This window comes from Pan paniscus, chromosome 5, assembly GCF_029289425.2.
Source record: "Pan paniscus chromosome 5, NHGRI_mPanPan1-v2.0_pri, whole genome shotgun sequence".
In the NCBI taxonomy this organism is placed as follows: Eukaryota; Metazoa; Chordata; class Mammalia; order Primates; family Hominidae; genus Pan; species Pan paniscus.
In genome coordinates, this window is record NC_073254.2 from 20,819,914 (window position 1) to 20,841,524 (window position 21,611).

The 21,611-nt window shown below is 42.3% G+C and overlaps 1 protein-coding gene across 3 annotated transcripts in view; it reads right to left on the reverse strand.

Annotated features, from left to right (window-relative positions):
- F13A1 (coagulation factor XIII A chain) overlaps window positions 1-21,611 on the reverse strand; it is a 188,161-nt gene that overhangs the window by 47,653 nt on the left and 118,897 nt on the right. For all 3 annotated transcript variants that reach the window (XM_003806722.6, XM_063605135.1, XM_063605136.1), the window contains 2 exons: window positions 17,650-17,753; window positions 16,204-16,292 (listed from right to left, as the gene is read on the reverse strand). In XM_003806722.6, the coding sequence (XP_003806770.1) occupies window positions 16,204-16,292; window positions 17,650-17,753 (193 nt within the window). The remainder of the gene's footprint in view (window positions 1-16,203; window positions 16,293-17,649; window positions 17,754-21,611) is intronic.

A 21,611-nucleotide genomic window follows, 5' to 3' on the forward strand; every position in this document is an offset into this window, starting at 1 on the left:
CTAGTTCTTTTAATTGTGATGTTAGGGTGTGAATTTTGGATCTTTCCTGCTTTCTCTTGTGGGCATTTAGTGCTATAAATTTCCCTCTACACACTGCTTTGCATGCATCCCAGAGATTCTGGTATGTTGTGTCTTTGTTCTCGTTGGTTTCAAAGAACATCTTTATTTCTGCCTTCATTTCGTTGTGTACCCAGTAGTCATTCAGGAGCAGGTTGTTCAGTTTCCATGTAGTTGAGTGGTTTTGAGTGAGATTCTTAATCGTGAGTTCTAGTTTGATTGCACTGTGGTCTGTGAGATAGTTTTTTTTTATTATTATTATACTTTAAGTTTTAGGGTACATGTGCACATTGTGCAGGTTAGTTACATACATATACATGTGCCATGCTGGTGTGCTGCACCCACTAACTCGTCATCTAGCATTAGGTATATCTCCCAATGCTATCCCTCCCCCCTCCCCCAACCCCACAACCGTCCCGAGAATGTGATGTTCCCCTTCCTGTGTCCATGTGATCTCATTGTTCAATTCCCACCTATGAGTGAGAATATGCGGTGTTTGGTTTTTTGTTCTTGCGATAGTTTACTGAGAATGATGATTTCCAGTTTCATCCATGTCCCTACAAAGGACATGAACTCATCATTTTTTATGACTGCATAGTATTCCATGGTGTATATGTGCCACATTTTCTTAATCCAGTCTATCATTGTTGGACATTTGGGTTGGTTCCATGTCTTTGCTATTGTGAATAATGCTGCAATAAACATACATGTGCATGTGTCTTTATAGCAGCATGATTTATAGTCCTTTGGGTATATACCCAGTAATGGGATGGCTGGGTCAAATGGTATTTCTAGTTCTAGATCCCTGAGGAATTGCCACACTGACTTCCACAATGGTTGAACTAGTTTACAGTCCCACCAACAGTGTAAAAGTGTTCCTATTTCTCCACATCCTCTCCAGCACCTGTTGTTTCCTGACTTTTTAATGATTGCCATTGTAACTGGTGTGAGATGGTATCTCATTGTGGTTTTGATTTGCATTTCTCTGATGGCCAGTGATGATGAGCATTTTTTCATGAGTTTTTTGGCTGCATAAATGTCTTCTTTTGAGAAGTGTCTGTTCATGTCCTTTATCCACTTTTTGATGGGGTTGTTTGTTTTTTTGTTGTAAATTTGTTTGAGTTCATTGTAGATTCTGGATATTAGCCCTTTGTCAGATGAGTATGTTGTGAAAATTTTCTCCCATTTTGTAGGTTGCCTGTTCACTCTGATGGTAGTTTCTTTTGCTGTGCAGAAGCTCTTTAGTTGAATTAGATCCCATTTGTCAATTTTGGCTTTTGTTGCCATTGCTTTTGGTGTTTTAGACATAAAGTCCTTGCCCATGCCTATGTCCTGAATGGTAATGCCTAGGTTTTCTTCTAGGGTTTTTATGGTTTTAGGTCTAACGTTTAAGTCTTTAATCCATCTTGAATTGATTTTTGTATAAGGTGTAAGGAAGGGATCCAGTTTCAGCTTTCTACATATTGCTAGCCAGTTTTCTCAGCACCATTTATTAAATAGGGAATCCTTTCCCCATTGCTTGTTTTTCTCAGGTTTGTCAAAGATCAGATAGTTGTACATATGCGGCATTATTTCTGAGGGCTCTGTTCTGTTCCATTGATCTATATCTCTGTTTTGGTACCAGTACCTTGCTGTTTTGGTGACTGTAGCCATGTAGTATAGTTTGAAGTCAGGTAGTGTGATGCCTCCAGCTTTGTTCTTTTGGCTTAGGATTGCCTTGGCGATGCAGGCTCTTTTTTGGTTCCATACGAACTTTAAAGTAGTTTTTTCCAATTCTGTGAAGAAAGTCATTGGTAGCTTGATGGGGATGGCATTGAATCTGTAAATTACCTTGGGCAGTATGGCCATTTTCACGATATTGATTCTTCCTACCCATGAGCATGGAATGTTCTTCCATTTGTTTGTATCCTCTTTTATTTCCTTGAGCAGTGGTTTGTAGTTCTCCTTGAAGAGGTCCTTCACATCCCTTGTAAGTTGGATTCCTAGGTATTTTATTCTCTTTGAAGCAATTGTGAATGGGAGTTCACTCATGATTTGGCTCTCTGTTTGTCTGTTGTTGGTGTATAAGAATGCTTGTGATTTTTGTACATTGATTTTGTATCCTGAGACTTTGCTGAAGTTGCTTATCAGCTTAAGGAGCTTTTGGGCTGAGACAATGGGGTTTTCTAGATATACAATCATGTTGGCTGCAAACAGGGACAATTTGACTTCCTCTTTTCCTAATTGAATACCCTTTATTTCCTTCTCCTGCCTAATTGCCCTGGCCAGAACTTCCAACACTATGTTGAATAGGAGTGGTGAGAGAGGGCATCCCTGGTCTTATGCCACTTTTCAAAGGGAATGCTTCCAGTTTTTGCCCATTCAGTATGATATTGGCTGTGGGTTTGTCATAGATAGCTCTTATTATTTTGAGATACATCCCATCAATACCTAATTTATTGAGAGTTTTTAGCATGAAGGGTTGTTGAATTTTGTCAAAGGCCTTTTCTGCATCTATTGAGATAATCATGTGGTTTTTGTCTTTGGCTCTGTTTATATGCTGGATTACATTTATTGATTTGCGTATATTGAACCAGCCTTGCATCCCAGGGATGAAGCCCACTTGATCATGGTGAATAAGCTTTTTGATGTGTTGCTGGATTCGTTTTGCCAGTATTTTATTGAGGATTTTTGCATCAATGTTCATCAAGGACATTGGTCTAAAATTCTCTTTTTTGGTTGTGTCTCTGCCTGGCTTTGGTATCAGGATGATGCTGGCCTCACAGAAAGAGTTAGGGAGGATTCCCTCTTTTTCTATTGATTGGAATAGTTTCAGAAGGAATGGTACCAGTTCCTCCTTGTACCTCTGGTAGAATTTGGCTGTGAATCCATCTGGTCCTGGACTCTTTTTGGTTGGTAAGCTATTGATTATTGCCACAATTTCAGATCCTGTTATTGGTCTATTCAGAGATTCAGCTTCTTGCTGGTTTAGTCTTGGGAGAGTGTATGTGTCGAGGAATTTATCCATTTCTTCTAGATTTTCTAGTTTATTTGCGTAGAGGTGTTTGTAGTATTCTCTGATGCTACTTTGTATTTCTGTGGGATCAGTGGTGATATCCCCTTTATCATTTTTTATTGCGTCTATTTGATTCTTCTCTCTTTTTTTCTTTATTAGTCTTGCTAGCAGTCTATCAATTTTGTTGATCCTTTCAAAAAACCAGCTCCTGGATTCATTAATTTTTTGAAGGGTTTTTTGTGTCTGTATTTCCTTCAGTTCTGATCTGATTTTAGTTATTTCTTGCCTTCTGCTAGCTTTTGAATGTGTTTGCTCTTGCTTTTCTAGTTCTTTTAATTGTGATGTTAGGGTGTGAATTTTGGATCTTTCCTGCTTTCTCTTGTGGGCATTTAGTGCTATAAATTTCCCTCTACACACTGCTTTGCATGCATCCCAGAGATTCTGGTATGTTGTGTCTTTGTTCTCGTTGGTTTCAAAGAACATCTTTATTTCTGCCTTCATTTCGTTGTGTACCCAGTAGTCATTCAGGAGCAGGTTGTTCAGTTTCCATGTAGTTGAGTGGTTTTGAGTGAGATTCTTAATCGTGAGTTCTAGTTTGATTGCACTGTGGTCTGTGAGATAGTTTTTTTTTATTATTATTATACTTTAAGTTTTAGGGTACATGTGCACATTGTGCAGGTTAGTTACATACATATACATGTGCCATGCTGGTGTGCTGCACCCACTAACTCGTCATCTAGCATTAGGTATATCTCCCAATGCTATCCCTCCCCCCTCCCCCAACCCCACAACCGTCCCGAGAATGTGATGTTCCCCTTCCTGTGTCCATGTGATCTCATTGTTCAATTCCCACCTATGAGTGAGAATATGCGGTGTTTGGTTTTTTGTTCTTGCGATAGTTTACTGAGAATGATGATTTCCAGTTTCATCCATGTCCCTACAAAGGACATGAACTCATCATTTTTTATGACTGCATAGTATTCCATGGTGTATATGTGCCACATTTTCTTAATCCAGTCTATCATTGTTGGACATTTGGGTTGGTTCCATGTCTTTGCTATTGTGAATAATGCTGCAATAAACATACATGTGCATGTGTCTTTATAGCAGCATGATTTATAGTCCTTTGGGTATATACCCAGTAATGGGATGGCTGGGTCAAATGGTATTTCTAGTTCTAGATCCCTGAGGAATTGCCACACTGACTTCCACAATGGTTGAACTAGTTTACAGTCCCACCAACAGTGTAAAAGTGTTCCTATTTCTCCACATCCTCTCCAGCACCTGTTGTTTCCTGACTTTTTAATGATTGCCATTGTAACTGGTGTGAGATGGTATCTCATTGTGGTTTTGATTTGCATTTCTCTGATGGCCAGTGATGATGAGCATTTTTTCATGAGTTTTTTGGCTGCATAAATGTCTTCTTTTGAGAAGTGTCTGTTCATGTCCTTTATCCACTTTTTGATGGGGTTGTTTGTTTTTTTGTTGTAAATTTGTTTGAGTTCATTGTAGATTCTGGATATTAGCCCTTTGTCAGATGAGTATGTTGTGAAAATTTTCTCCCATTTTGTAGGTTGCCTGTTCACTCTGATGGTAGTTTCTTTTGCTGTGCAGAAGCTCTTTAGTTGAATTAGATCCCATTTGTCAATTTTGGCTTTTGTTGCCATTGCTTTTGGTGTTTTAGACATAAAGTCCTTGCCCATGCCTATGTCCTGAATGGTAATGCCTAGGTTTTCTTCTAGGGTTTTTATGGTTTTAGGTCTAACGTTTAAGTCTTTAATCCATCTTGAATTGATTTTTGTATAAGGTGTAAGGAAGGGATCCAGTTTCAGCTTTCTACATATTGCTAGCCAGTTTTCTCAGCACCATTTATTAAATAGGGAATCCTTTCCCCATTGCTTGTTTTTCTCAGGTTTGTCAAAGATCAGATAGTTGTACATATGCGGCATTATTTCTGAGGGCTCTGTTCTGTTCCATTGATCTATATCTCTGTTTTGGTACCAGTACCTTGCTGTTTTGGTGACTGTAGCCATGTAGTATAGTTTGAAGTCAGGTAGTGTGATGCCTCCAGCTTTGTTCTTTTGGCTTAGGATTGCCTTGGCGATGCAGGCTCTTTTTTGGTTCCATATGAACTTTAAAGTAGTTTTTTCCAATTCTGTGAAGAAAGTCATTGGTAGCTTGATGGGGATGGCATTGAATCTGTAAATTACCTTGGGCAGTATGGCCATTTTCACGATATTGATTCTTCCTACCCATGAGCATGGAATGTTCTTCCATTTGTTTGTATCCTCTTTTATTTCCTTGAGCAGTGGTTTGTAGTTCTCCTTGAAGAGGTCCTTCACATCCCTTGTAAGTTGGATTCCTAGGTATTTTATTCTCTTTGAAGCAATTGTGAATGGGAGTTCACTCATGATTTGGCTCTCTGTTTGTCTGTTGTTGGTGTATAAGAATGCTTGTGATTTTTGTACATTGATTTTGTATCCTGAGACTTTGCTGAAGTTGCTTATCAGCTTAAGGAGCTTTTGGGCTGAGACAATGGGGTTTTCTAGATATACAATCATGTTGGCTGCAAACAGGGACAATTTGACTTCCTCTTTTCCTAATTGAATACCCTTTATTTCCTTCTCCTGCCTAATTGCCCTGGCCAGAACTTCCAACACTATGTTGAATAGGAGTGGTGAGAGAGGGCATCCCTGGTCTTATGCCACTTTTCAAAGGGAATGCTTCCAGTTTTTGCCCATTCAGTATGATATTGGCTGTGGGTTTGTCATAGATAGCTCTTATTATTTTGAGATACATCCCATCAATACCTAATTTATTGAGAGTTTTTAGCATGAAGGGTTGTTGAATTTTGTCAAAGGCCTTTTCTGCATCTATTGAGATAATCATGTGGTTTTTGTCTTTGGCTCTGTTTATATGCTGGATTACATTTATTGATTTGCGTATATTGAACCAGCCTTGCATCCCAGGGATGAAGCCCACTTGATCATGGTGAATAAGCTTTTTGATGTGTTGCTGGATTCGTTTTGCCAGTATTTTATTGAGGATTTTTGCATCAATGTTCATCAAGGACATTGGTCTAAAATTCTCTTTTTTGGTTGTGTCTCTGCCTGGCTTTGGTATCAGGATGATGCTGGCCTCACAGAAAGAGTTAGGGAGGATTCCCTCTTTTTCTATTGATTGGAATAGTTTCAGAAGGAATGGTACCAGTTCCTCCTTGTACCTCTGGTAGAATTTGGCTGTGAATCCATCTGGTCCTGGACTCTTTTTGGTTGGTAAGCTATTGATTATTGCCACAATTTCAGATCCTGTTATTGGTCTATTCAGAGATTCAGCTTCTTGCTGGTTTAGTCTTGGGAGAGTGTATGTGTCGAGGAATTTATCCATTTCTTCTAGATTTTCTAGTTTATTTGTGTAGAGGTGTTTGTAGTATTCTCTGATGCTACTTTGTATTTCTGTGGGATCAGTGGTGATATCCCCTTTATCATTTTTTATTGCGTCTATTTGATTCTTCTCTCTTTTTTTCTTTATTAGTCTTGCTAGCAGTCTATCAATTTTGTTGATCCTTTCAAAAAACCAGCTCCTGGATTCATTAATTTTTTGAAGGGTTTTTTGTGTCTGTATTTCCTTCAGTTCTGATCTGATTTTAGTTATTTCTTGCCTTCTGCTAGCTTTTGAATGTGTTTGCTCTTGCTTTTCTAGTTCTTTTAATTGTGATGTTAGGGTGTGAATTTTGGATCTTTCCTGCTTTCTCTTGTGGGCATTTAGTGCTATAAATTTCCCTCTACACACTGCTTTGCATGCATCCCAGAGATTCTGGTATGTTGTGTCTTTGTTCTCGTTGGTTTCAAAGAACATCTTTATTTCTGCCTTCATTTCGTTGTGTACCCAGTAGTCATTCAGGAGCAGGTTGTTCAGTTTCCATGTAGTTGAGTGGTTTTGAGTGAGATTCTTAATCGTGAGTTCTAGTTTGATTGCACTGTGGTCTGTGAGATAGTTTTTTTTTATTATTATTATACTTTAAGTTTTAGGGTACATGTGCACATTGTGCAGGTTAGTTACATACATATACATGTGCCATGCTGGTGTGCTGCACCCACTAACTCGTCATCTAGCATTAGGTATATCTCCCAATGCTATCCCTCCCCCCTCCCCCAACCCCACAACCGTCCCGAGAATGTGATGTTCCCCTTCCTGTGTCCATGTGATCTCATTGTTCAATTCCCACCTATGAGTGAGAATATGCGGTGTTTGGTTTTTTGTTCTTGCGATAGTTTACTGAGAATGATGATTTCCAGTTTCATCCATGTCCCTACAAAGGACATGAACTCATCATTTTTTATGACTGCATAGTATTCCATGGTGTATATGTGCCACATTTTCTTAATCCAGTCTATCATTGTTGGACATTTGGGTTGGTTCCATGTCTTTGCTATTGTGAATAATGCTGCAATAAACATACATGTGCATGTGTCTTTATAGCAGCATGATTTATAGTCCTTTGGGTATATACCCAGTAATGGGATGGCTGGGTCAAATGGTATTTCTAGTTCTAGATCCCTGAGGAATTGCCACACTGACTTCCACAATGGTTGAACTAGTTTACAGTCCCACCAACAGTGTAAAAGTGTTCCTATTTCTCCACATCCTCTCCAGCACCTGTTGTTTCCTGACTTTTTAATGATTGCCATTGTAACTGGTGTGAGATGGTATCTCATTGTGGTTTTGATTTGCATTTCTCTGATGGCCAGTGATGATGAGCATTTTTTCATGAGTTTTTTGGCTGCATAAATGTCTTCTTTTGAGAAGTGTCTGTTCATGTCCTTCATCCACTTTTTGATGGGGTTGTTTGTTTTTTTGTTGTAAATTTGTTTGAGTTCATTGTAGATTCTGGATATTAGCCCTTTGTCAGATGAGTATGTTGTGAAAATTTTCTCCCATTTTGTAGGTTGCCTGTTCACTCTGATGGTAGTTTCTTTTGCTGTGCAGAAGCTCTTTAGTTGAATTAGATCCCATTTGTCAATTTTGTCTTTTGTTGCCATTGCTTTTGGTGTTTTAGACATGAAGTCCTTGCCCATGCCTATGTCCTGAATGGTAATGCCTAGGTTTTCTTCTAGGGTTTTTATGGTTTTAGGTCTAACGTTTAAGTCTTTAATCCATCTTGAATTGATTTTTGTATAAGGTGTAAGGAAGGGATCCAATTTCAGCTTTCTACATATGTCTAGCCAGTTTTCCCAGCACCATTTATTAAATAGGGAATCCTTTCCCCATTGCTTGTTTTTCTCAGGTTTGTCAAAGATCAGATAGTTGTAGATATGCGGCATCATTTCTGAGGGCTCTGTTCTGTTCCATTGATCTATATCTCTGTTTTGGTACCAGTACCATGCTGTTTTGGTTACTGTAGCCTTGTAGTATAGTTTGAAGTCAGGTAGTGTGATGCCTCCAGCTTTGTTCTTTTGGCTTAGGATTGCCTTGGCGATGCGGGCTCTTTTTTGGTTCCATATGAACTTTAAAGTAGTTTTTTCCAATTCTGTGAAGAAAGGCATTGGTACCTTGATGGGGATGGCATTGAATCTGTAAATTACCTTGGGCAGTATGGCCATTTTCACGATATTGATTCTTCCTACCCATGAGCATGGAATGTTCTTCCATTTCTTTGTATCCTCTTTTATTTCCTTGAGCAGTGGTTTGTAGTTTTCCTTGAAGAGGTCCTTCACATCCCTTGTAAGTTGGATTCCCCAAATCAAGAGAATATACATTTTTTTCAGCACCACACCACACCTGTTCCAAAATTGACCACATACTTGGAAGTAAAGCTCTCCTCAGGAAATGTAAAAGAACAGAAATTATAACAAACTATCTCTCAGGAATCCTAGGAATGAGAGATAGTTTGTTATAATTTCTGTTCTTTTACATTTGCTGAGGAGAGCTTTACTTCCAAGTATGTGGTCATTTTTGGAACAGGTGTGGTGTGGTGCTGAAAAAAATGTATATTCTCTTGATTTGGGGTGGAGAGTTCTGTAGATGTCTATTAAGTCCGCTTGGTGCAGAGCTGAGTTCAATTCCTGGGTATCCTTGTTGACTTTCTGTCTCGTCGATCTGTCTAATGTTGACAGTGGGGTGTTAAAGCCTCCCATTATTAATGTGTGGGAGTCTAAGTCTCTTTGTAGGTCACTCAGGACTTGCTTTATGAATCTGGGTGCTCCTGTGTTGGGTACATATATATTTAGGATAGTTAGCTCTTCTTGTTGAATTGATCCCTTTACCATTATGTAATGGTCTTCTTTGTCTCTTTTGATCTTTGTTGGTTTAAAGTCTGTTTTATCAGAGAATAGGATTGCAACCCCTGCCTTTTTTTGTTTTCCATTTGCTTGGCAGATCTTCCTCCATCTTTTTATTTTGAGCCTATGTGTGTCTCTGCACGTGAGATGGGTTTCCTGAATACAGCACACTGATGGGTCTTGACTCTTTATCCATTTTGCCAGTCTGTGTCTTTTAATTGGAGCATTTAGTCCGTTTACATTTAAAGTTAATATTCTCATGTGTGAATTTGATCCTGTCATTATGATGTTAGCTGGTTATTTTGCTCGTTAGTTGATGCAGTTTCTTCCTAGTCTCGATGGACTTTACATTTTGGCATGATTTTGCAGTGGCTGGTACCGGTTGTTCCTTTCCATGTTTAGCACTTCCTTCAGGAGCTCTTTTAGGGCAGGCCTGGTGGTGACAAAAATCTCTCAGCATTTGCTTGTCTGTAAAGTATTTTATTTCTCCTTCGCTTATGAAGCTTAGTTTGGCTGGATATAAAATTCGGGGTTGAAAATTCTTTTCTTTAAGAATGTTGAATATTGGCCCCCACTCTCTTCTGGCTTGTAGGGTTTCTGCCGAGAAATCCGCGTTAGTCTGATGGGCTTCCCTTTCAGGGTAACCCAACCTTACTCTCTGGCTGCCCTTAACACTTTTTCCTTCATTTCAACCTTGGTGAATCTGACAATTATGTGTCTTGGGGTTGCTTTTCTCGAGGAGTATCTTTGTGGTGTTCTCTGTATTTCCTGAATTTGAACGTTGGCCTGCCTTGCTAGATTGGGGAAGTTCTCCTGGATAATATCCTGCAGAGTGTTTTCCAACTTGGTTCCATTCTCCCCATCACTTTCAGGTACACCAATCAGACGTAGATTTGGTCTTTTCACATAGTCCCATATTTCTTGGAGGCTTTGCTCATTTCTTTTTATTCTTTTTTCTCTAAACTTCCCTTCTCCCTTCATTTCATTCATTTCATCTTCCATCGCTGATACCCTTTCTTCCAGTTGATCTCATCGGCTCCTGAGGCTTCTGCATTCTTCAGGTAGTTCTCGAGCCTTGGTTTTCAGCTCCATCAGCTCCTTTAAGCACTTCTCTGTATTGGTTATTCTAGTTACACATTCTTCTAAATTTTTTTCAAAGTTTTCAACTTCTTTGCCTTTGGTTTGAATGTCCTCCCGTAGCTCAGAGTAATTTGATCGTCTGAAGCCTTCTTCTCTCAGCTCGTCAAAGTCATTCTCTGTCCAGCTTTCTTCCTTTGCTGGTGAGGAACTGTGTTCCTTTGGAGGAGGAGAGGCGCTCTGCTTTTTAGAGTTTCCAGTTTTTCTGCTCTGTTTTTTCCCCATCTTTGTGGTTTTATCTACTTTTGGTCTTTGATGATGGTGATGTACAGATGGGTTTTTAGTGTGGATGTCCTTTCTGTTTGTTAGTTTTCCTTCTAACAGACAGGAACCTCAGCTGCAGGTCTGTTGGAATACCCGGCCGTGTGAGATGTCAGTGTGCCCCTGCTGGGGGGTGCCTCCCAGTTTGGCTGCCAGGGGGTCAGGGGTCAGGGACCCACTTGAGGAGGCAGTCTGCCTGTTCTCAGATCTCCAGCTGCATACTGGGAGAACCACTGCTCTCTTCAAAGCTGTCAGACAGGGACATTTAAGTGTGCAGAGGTTACTGCTGTCTTTTTGTTTGTCTGTGCCCTGCCCCCAGAGGTGGAGCCTACAGAGGCAGGCAGGCCTCCTTGAGCTGTGGTGGGCTCCACCCAGTTCGAGCTTCCAGGCTGCTTTGTTTACCTAAGCAAGCCTGGGCAATGGCGGGCACCCCTCCCCCAGCCTCGCTGCCGCCTTGCAGTTTGATCTCAGACTGCTGTGCTAGCAATCAGCGAGACTCCTTGGGCGTAGGACCCTCTGAGCCAAGTGCGGGATATAATCTCCTGGTGCGCCGTTTTTTAAGCCCGTCAGAAAAGCGCAGTATTCAGGTGTGAGTGACCCGATTTTCCAGGTGCCGTCCGTCACCCCTTTCTTTGACTAGGAAAGGGAACTCCCTGACCCCTTGCACTTCCCAAGTGAGGCAATGCCTCGCCCTGCTTCGGCTCATGCATGGTGTGCACACCCACTGACCTGCGCCCACTGTCTGGCACTCCCTAGTGAGATGAACCCGGTACCTCAGATGGAAATGCAGAAATCACCCATCTTCTGCGTCGCTCACGCTGGGAGCTGTAGACCGGAGCTGTTCCTATTCGGTCATCTTGGCTCCTCCCTCCGAGTTACTGAATCTCTCTGAGCCTACCTTCCTTGTAGGGCTGGTGGATAGATTGGTACTACTTGTGAAAGCCCTACATTTAAGGCTAATTTTTCTTCCTTCTTCTGAATGTAATGTAATGTTAGTGATCACCTTTTTCTATCCCTACACTTGAAGGGTTATCATCACACAACATCTGGGCATTGGTGCATGAAATTGGATATTTTTTTCACAACACCACACCCTTGCCTCTTAAGTACAGGCACTTTCTATATAGTAGCCTCTACCATTGGTCAGGGCCCTAGCTTCTCAGCAAAGGTGGGGTGGAAAGCAGGCTTGGGGGCTGCTCTCTGCAAATGTCCACCTGGGCCCATAGAATGTGAACATTTGTCCACAGGTGGCAGAAGATATGCTCTTCACCACTGAGGCTAGAGATGTGCTCTTGCTTTCAGGACCCTGGACAGAGTTTGCTTTGGTTTGTTCATTTGTTTCCAAGTGGAGATAACCTTATCTGCATGCTCTGCAGAGAAAATGCTGCTTCTCAGAGGGCATATGGAGGCAGTGAATGCCTTCCTGGGCCAGGAGGCCTTCCTGGCACTGGACCCTAGATCCTGCTCTCAGCAATGCGGTTACAAGAGCTTCTACCTTCATGGAGCTCATATTCTAGAAGGGAGAAATGGAGTACACACTAAGGTTGGAGGATGATAGTAACAGGGCAGATGGTGATATTTTAGGTGGAGTTGGGTGAGCGAAGGCCTCTTTGAAGAGGTGACCAGAGCAGAGACTTGAGTGCAGAGAGGGAACAAAGCATGCAAAGCATTCTTCCTACATAGAGTGAAAGATAGTGAGGGGAGCTTTCCTAGCAAAAGGAGCAGTATGTCTAAAAGTGCTGACACAAGAGGATGTGTGGATGCTTTCTGAAGAGAAAAATCTCAGTATGGCTGGAGGGAAATAAACAAGGGATGAAGTGGAAGGGAAGCCATGGAATCTTGTAGGAATTTATGTTCAGTTTTATTGTAAGGGTGGTGGAACTCCACCAGAAGGGTTGGGGCAGGAGTGTGATGTTTGTATTTACATTTAAAGAATAGTTCTCTTGATCTGTGGAGAATAGACGGAGCAAGAGAGGGGGATCAGGGAGATGAGTTAGGAGGTAACTTTATGGAGCTCAGTGTTGTACAGAGCTCAGAGGGTAATGATAGAGATTGTAGAAGTGGCTGGATTTATGATAATTTTGGGAAGGTATTTTTGGCAAGATGCATAAGGGAGGTTAAGAAGGAAAGCTAAAATAATTCCAAAGTTTTATATGCTATTTGAATAAATGACTGGATTGTTTTATAGCCAAGCAGGAGATGCCAAAAAAAATAGGCTGCATCTGATAAGATAGTAGCAAAATAAATAAGTTTGAATTGAGAATGAATAATCTACAGGAAAACATCTCCACACGTTGTATAAGAGAACTGCTGGCCCACAGCAGAGGAGGGCTTAGCTTCTTGAGTGATGAGATGGTTGCTGTGGTCCCAGGGAACCAGTTATTGCTCCTGTCAAAATCATCTCAGTGCCAGTGAGGGCAGGCAGGAGTATGTGCATATGGGTGTGTGCATGCATGTGTGTGTGTGCACAGGTGTGTGTGTATGTGTGTGAGTTTGGGGTGGAGTGGTGTGAGAGAGGGCAGCAGAGTTAATGAGAAGTTAGGACAGAAGAGAGTTATCTTCGGCAAGAAGAGAGAGTTCTTCACTAAGAACCCCTGAGGGCTTCGTGAACATGGAATCTTGGAATACGACTCCAGACACTTAGAACAGCTCTCATCTCCTCTCACCTATTTGGAAGCCCTAGGCCACTATGAGCTGGGGAGATAGGCAGATGGGGCTTCAGATCCACAGGAACCCACTGCAGCAGGGAGGACATGGGAAGGGAGGGGTAAGAGAAATTAGCTTCAAGCCCTGGCAGAAACCCAGAAATGTGGAGGGTGAACTTCCAAAGTGGAGGAGGAGAGAAAAAAGGAACAGAAGGTAAGACATTTTCCAGGCATACCCCTCTTCTTTTTAGGCTCTGCTTTCACTCATGGAGACTAAGGCCCTGGGAACACTAAAAAATAGTCAATGAACATGATGCTTGATCAAGCCCGGAAATGAGTAAGGAATGACCAAGAAAGTCAGCATGCTGGGAGGGAAGAGAAGGCGAGCTGATGCAGCAAGGACGAGGGAGAGCAGAGAGAGCCACAGACTCGAACCTGAGTCATATCGACTCATATAACACTCCCCATGGGGTCCCACTGCAGGCACCCTTGAGAAAAGATTCCTCATACACTTTTCAGCAACTCAAACATCTCTTAAAAATGGCTCAGCCCTGGAGTGCAGCCCATGCCAAAGCAACAAATTGTACCCTCTGTCAGACACGCCTCTGCAGTGGGTGAGAAAGGAGTAATTATAATCTGCAAATCCTGATGACATTCATAACACCCCGATCTATATTTAATAATAGCAAAAAGTGTTTGCATTTACAGCTATTAGGCAGCTCGCTTGTGGAGGGAGGTCCTTCTTCTTCTTTGCAGCAATAAAGTGTAATAAAAAGCTGAAAACAAGGCTTTGTGGATTTCCGAGTGATCTCCTCGTTAGGGGCTCTGGTAGCATCATAAACTATCAAATGACAGCTGGGAGGTTTGTGGAAATCTTCAAATCCCAAAGTGAAATCGAGGGGATAAAATTCCAAGTCCAGTAAGCTTGGTCTCCAAAGGCTTCTGTAAACTGCCACGGCAGGTACGATGAGATGAATACTGGTCTTTTGTGTGTTTCAAATTCCTGATCTTGCTGTCTGAATTTTGACGTTCGTTTTGCCTTCTAAATATTAACATTTCTCAGTCCTGCCTCCTCTTTTCCTCATTATTGCCATTTGTCTAGCTCATGCCCTTTCCATCTCTGGCTTGGAGGGATGACCAGCCCTCTAGATGTTCCCCACAACTTCCTAACAACCCCTCCAATCCGTGTTCCACAAGGCTGTCAGCACCTTGCCCAAGTTCCCACCCAGTGAAAACTCTCCCTCACTTACAGGAGGGACAAGGAGCAAGTCTCTCAGGGAGGTCCCCTGCACTGCGTTCCTTCAGCCTCCACCTTCCAACACCCCTGATGCATCCTTGGCGTTCTAGTGAGTCTGCACAGCTTTCAGCTGCCCCCACAAAGCTTTCAGATGCTCAACTCATCCCCCTGCTTTGCACTCCTCCCTTCCTCTGGCTTCTTTCTAATCAGTTTGCCTAATCATCCCTCCTTCCCATGTGGTCCCACAGTTCTCTGCTCCTACCACCTGGGGACACTTCCACAGGCATCCTCACTGTCTGTTCCCAGGTCGCCCTTCCTTCCTAGATGGTGTCTTGTGGTCTTTGCCATCCTGCTTCAGTTCTTGGCCTCTACTTCCCAACTCATGCATCATATGAATGCAGATCTGTGCTCTCTACATGGCCCACCTGACAATTAATTCCATAGCATCACTAGTATTGTTGTTATTTCATGTTCAGTGTGTTTGTGCCCTGTCACCTGGCATCTAGAAATACGTTTCTTAAAGACTTCAACCTTAGAATTCCCCCCAGTACAATGCCTGGTGTATATTAATAATAACTATTTATTCCTCCTAGAGTACTAGAGTGCAATGGTTACCAGTATGCATTCAGGTATCTGCCTGGCTTCAAATCTTAGCACTGCTATTTATTAGCTAGATGGTTGTGAGAAAGTCACTTAATCACTCTTTGCCTCGATTTTATTTTCTGTAAAATGGGAAGAATTATCAATTTTAGAAGGTTGCTAAGAGCATCCAATGGTAGGCAAAGTGAAAGACATTATTTCAGTGTATTTACTGGTGCAAATATACCCTGGGGAAGTCCTGCCTCTCAGTCTTTCAAGTCTTCCAAGGCTGGCAGCCCAGCCTTCTCCTTTACCCAACATCTCTTACATTTAATTTGATTTTCAGAGCTCTCCTTGAGTATCCTTTAACAGCCTGTTCTGCTTCCAGTCCCTGCCTAGTTCTTCTGAAATGGCAGAGCCTTTGCCCAGGCATTCCCATCGACCCTGTAGGTGGGCTGTATTCCTCTCTTAGAGTAGCCTCCAGGCTCCCCTTCCTCCTTTGGCAACTCAACCCTCCCTCCCTGGCCAGGGGTGATGGTGTGGGATGGCAGGACATAGATTGCAAAGGCCAGGGTAAGACCATGGTTGGGTGTGTGTATGTGGATTTTTGTCTTACATGGATTGCTGGACTAGTCCCAGAGGGAAGTGGCATGTCCTGAAATTTCAATTCATGACTCATCTCTTCCAATGAGGTTAGTTGAGAGATCCATTAGTCATATAATTTCTCTGGAGCAGTTGATACTTAATGGGTGCAGAGAACTAAGCTAATGTTAGTAAAGCATTTACTTTTGGGAGTAGGGAATCCCAAAACATCAACGAAAGAAAAATGTTAAACAAGAACTGCATTTAGCATTAATAGCCTGGAAGTTGGAATAATGCCTAGTTACCTTTGTCAACACGAAGCATACACTATGTACCTAGAAAACTTAGAAACAACAACTTTTAGCTTACTCTTTCATATGTTAAGAGGTTGGGGAGAAAAACAGCACTTTCCTCCAGCTTCCTGCTTACCTCTGCAAAAACAAAAGGTGCATCAAATTGGAAGCAGACGTGGCCGTGCTTGATGGCTTGAACCGAGGCGGGGCCACACCGATACATGCCTGCATTGCACAGAGGAAGGGCGGTGTGAGTTTGTCATCTCCAATTCTGTCCAGATACTGCAAGATTCATGGCACTGAGGGTGACTCTGTAAAGACCAGTGTTCCCAACTTCATTGCTGATTTAGCCCAAATGCTTTCCAAGGCTGAAGAGAATTCCATTGGCTATGCCCCCTCAAGCCAAAAATTGAAGCCATGGAAATAAATACAAGGCAACACTATTCCTGCATCTACTCTGCCACCTACAGACACATACCCAGATGTGTTGATGCCAAGCAGGTGGCTTACACAGCATTTATCTCTTGTTCAGGTGGTATCTGAAATGTTGGAAATGTTGATGTGTGCTCTGTGGTTGTGTTGCTGTTGCTGTTTGTTTTGCTTTTTGTCTTTTGTTTTTGGACATTATGAACATATGTCAAGTTTAACTGGAGAATTTGGACATTGCCTGTGCATTTTGGCCATGCCCACCATGCATTTAGGAAGTCAGAAGGCCCACGTTACTCTTCTAAAATGCTTTAAATTTTAACCACCTATCTATAGTTAATAAGAGATTAGCTGCTATTAGTCACCTGTAAAATGTCCCCATGATATATATACCAGAACACCAGAAAGTGCTAAACTTTCTTCCTTAAAGCCTAGGATTATACTTAAAGCCTTGGATTATAATATGGTTTCAGTATGAATATCCATTGAATGTTTATGCATGTTCCTGTGTGTGCCCATCGATATATCAACACCTGAGGAAATAAACATAATATCCACAGTCTACTGATTCTTTATATTATCATATTAAAGAGAGATGGAGGCTTATGATGTGATTTTATAAAAATCTGGGGGAGGTCAGAGCTGTAGCTGCTTAGCATAGTTGGCAAGTTAGAAGACAAATACCCACATACTCAAGCTTTGGAGGAAATCACATGACATAAAAGGAGGCCAGGTTCTGGAAAAATAACAATTTAAAGGATGATCTATAATTATTTTTCGAGTTCTCTATTTTCTCTACTGCCTTATATCTTACCAGTGCATACCACAAAGGGCTGAAGTATATTTTATAGCCTAGTAAAAATGCATACAGATATTTTCTCTCCTGTCTTCAAAACTGCTTAGCAAAGCAAGAATGGATGAATTATATGTTGTTTTATATTCTTTCTCTAAAATCTGTAAAATAATCAGGGTAAAGCTGACAATTGAAATGAAATTAAACCTGATTGGAAGGTAGCTAATACTGTACATGTGCCCAGGCAGCACACTTCAGATGTTGGCTCCCAATGGGCGTGGTTCCCACACATCAAATGCAAGCATAAAAGCAAAACAAAGATCAGAAATGAAGCAAGTTCCCAGAGGGAGGACACAGTTTTACCATCGCTATTTTCCTGGGGGGTGCTGTCCACAGCTTGCCAGCCTCCAAATCCAACAGGAAGGTCAGGCCTTGTCATCCATGCTTCATTCCAGCAGTGGTAGTTCCTTAGAAAACACAAGCCCAGAAAGGTTAAACTTCCCATCACACCCAATGCTCCAAGAGATCAAGAAGTGACGGCCAGGCACAGTGGCTCATGCCTGTAATCCCAGCAATTTGGGAGGCCAAAGCAGGTGGGTCACGAGGTCAAGACATCAAGACCAGCCTTGCCAACATGATGAAACCCTGTCTCTACTAAAAATACAAAAATTAGCTGGGTGTGGTGGCGGGTGCCTGTAGTCCCAGCTACTTGGGAGGCTGAGGCAGGAGAATCACTTGAATCTGGGATATGGAGGTTACAGTGAGCTGAGATTGTGCCACTGCACTTCAGCCTGGTGACAGAGGGAGACTCCATCTCAAAAAAAAAAAAGTGACCCCAAATCCTGTGCATATGCTATCTACAGATTATTAGAATGGATTAAGCCAAATCTGAGGGCTCCTGGAGATATCCTGGGGCTCTAGACTTGGGTTTTCTGGGCAGATTCATTCTCATTGGCATCCCTCAGGACACTAACATGGCTGGATGTCTCTTTCCCTCTGCTAAGAGCAGCTTCAAGGCCACCCAAAGATATTTGAATCAGTGCATTGAACAGTTTTAATCTTAACCATTCTCTGCTGACTAACGAAACAGAACTTACTATGTACTGACAGGGTGGGGAAGAAAAGTTAACCAAAACTGAAATATTTATTTTGAACTTTTTAATATAGTTCCTATTTAGAAAAAGCATATTCCTTTGTAGCAATCAAGCAAAAAATACTTGTGTTTGTGGTCTTAGACCATTACCGTAGAAACTACAACAATTATCCCTGACTATAATTCTCTACAATTTCCATCTCGTGTCCAACAAGAAGAATACGTTGTCAGGGTGAATCTCTCTTTACCCTTTATTAAAAGTGCTAAGGGTCATGGAAAACTTCTCAGAACTTTGAATATGACCCTGGAAGCAAGAGCATGGAATAAAATGCCATCATGAATTGTATTATTATGTCCTTGAAAAGACCTGAAATTATATGACAGTACAGAATCAAATGAGAGCACATTAACCCCTCAGCACTATAGAAAATGTTCATATAGTAATAAAGATTTAATAATGTGGTGAGGTAGTTACTGCAGTCTTTGTTTATGACACTGATGAATTTCAGGTTCAACTACCACGGGTTCCTTGCCTAGACGCCCTTCAAAGTCAGCTGTTTGCCCATGCTCCCGTCTTTCTCTGAGTGCAGCCCATTTTTGATTGGTTCAAGAGATATTAATTTCACTATGTACCCACTATACACCAGGCACCTTGGTAGGTGCTGGAGACTCAGAGATGATCAAAACATAGATTCTTACCCATAAAGGGTAATCTTCTAGCAGAAATGACAAACCTGTAAACCAATTATCAAAACTGTCATAGGTTTGCTGTGAGACTTAAATAAGCTAATACATGTATTTCGAACACGGACTGGCATGTGTTAAGTGCTCAAAAATGGTAACTCTCAGACTTTGAAAAATAATTAATTTAAATGATCCCTGGTAAAACGGGCGTTCATTTGGGGTGCCATGGAGTCTCAGTGGAGCAAAGTCTCCAGGTATTTGGGAAGTGATATTTGAGCTGAGGCTCGAAAGATAAATGGGAATTTAGGAGGTCAAGAAAAGGTTGGAAGAACAAAGTTACAGCGGCATGAAATAGCCATCATGGTGTGTTTGTGGAACTGTCTGCTGTGTGTTGTGGCTGGAGCGTAGCGTGTTTGAACATTCAGGTGCATAGGAGAACAGTGATGGCAGGCAATGCACGAAACTAACAAATACATAGAACACTTCCTTAGTGCGAAGTGCTGTTCTAAAACCCTCATGGATGTTAACACATCTGATGTCCCTAGCACCCTATAAGAACAGTACTATTGGTCGGGCGCAGTGGCTCACGCCTGTAATCCCAGCACTTTGGGAGGCCGAGGCAGGCAGATCACAAGGTCAGGAGATCGAGACCATCCTGGCTAACACGGTGAAACCCCGTCTCTACTAAAAATACAAAAAAATTAGCCGGGCGTGGTGGCAGGTGCCTGTAGTCCCAGCTACTTGGGAGGCTGAGGCAGGAGAATTGTGTGAACCTGGGAGGCGGAACTTGCACTTGTGAGCCGAGATCACCCCACCACACTCCAGCCTGGTCGACAGAGCGAGACTCCATCTCAGAAAAAAAAAAAAAAAAGAACAGTACTATTATAATTACCCCCAGTTTATAGGGGAGGAAGCTGAAACCCAGAAAGGTTAAGAACCTTGCTGAGGTCACAGCTAGTTAGTGATAGAGCTCTGAAATCCACGCTCTTCAACACTGACCTATGATATAGGTGAGGATAAGATTGTGAAATCCTTTGATATCAAATTAAACATTCATGCTTTATTCTTAGGCTATAAAAAGCCATTGGAATAATTTAAGAAGAAGATCTAAATTTGCAAATCTCTGTTCGTGGAAGATGGATGGAGAGGCAAGGCTGGAGATTGAGCTGAGTCCTCCCTGGCTGTCCCCCACCCCTGAAGAACTGCAATAGTGGACCAGAAAGGCATTCAGGTGGCCAGCACCATGGAGAGGGAGAGAAGCCATTGGGGATACAACCCACAGGTTTAGGGAGATGTGAGGGACTCGGATGAGTTGGGGAAGACTTTTGCCTGTCCAAGGAGTATGATGGTTTTGTTTACCAAGACTGTGAATAAAAAAGGAAGAGAAGAAAGTCTGTGTTGGGACTGGTGGTGATGGGTGGATGACCAGCCCAATTCTGGGCAGGATGAGCTTGAGTGCCTGTGGGAAACCCAGGAGGTGAGGCCTAAGAGGCATTTTTGTCTACACTTGTGATGCTCTGGATTGGATGAAGCGGAGGAGGAGGTTGCGGGAGTATTGGTGGGTGGTGGAGGAGGGCTGGGCAAAACCAGCTGACGAATGAGGAGGGAAGAAAGAGGTAGCTTCTTCCTTAAGAGTGACTTAGAGGCTGGGTACAGTGGCTCACACCAGTAATCCCAGCATTTTAGGAGGCCGAGGCAGGAGAATTGCTTGAGCCCAGGAGTTTGAGGCCATCCTGGGCAACATGGCGAAACCCTGTCTCTATTAAAGTTAAAGAAGTTAGCTGACCTGTAGTCTCAGCTACTTGAGGGGCTGAGTGGGAGGATCACTTGAGCCCAGGAGATCAAGGCTGCAGTGAGCCATGATTGCACCACTGCACTCCATCCTGGAAGACAGAGTGAGACCCTGTCTAAAAAAAAAAAAAAAAAAAAAAAAAAAAAGATCTAGGTTGTAAGACAGAAGAAAAGATAGGGCAGGGGCTAGCATGTAATGCAATGCAAGGAAGTCTGTTTTGGTTATTTTCAAATTAAAAGAGACTGAGGCATGTTCATGGAGGAAGGTAGAGACAGTGGGAATATAAAAGGGAGCTGAAATACCAAGGTTGCAAGAGGATGAGGCTGAGAGCAACACCCTGGACAGATGTGGGAAGCAAGGCAGGGTCTGCAGGGAGAGAAGGGTACAGATGTGGATTAGGGTGAAGGTGTGGAGGTCTCTGAGCAGGAACATGAGGTCAGTTCCCACCTGAGAGCCTCCATCTTTGCTTGGAAGCTGGAAGGGAGGTCACTGTGTATGTTAGACAATGACTCTGCTAGCCTCTCTCCAGAGCAGTGAAGGTTGCCCCATCAGGCAGAAGGACCCGGGGAAAAACAGCAATAAAACATTTGCAACCCTGAATGGACCCCGTCCTGCTTCCTATACGACCCGAAGTGTTTAGTGACCCCCTGGCTTTCACTGCTACACCATCATCCTAGATTAATAGGCTCCAGAATAGCCTTATTTAAATTCAAATATCCTTGGCAAGGTTAGCCTGGAACAAGATAAATATGCTTT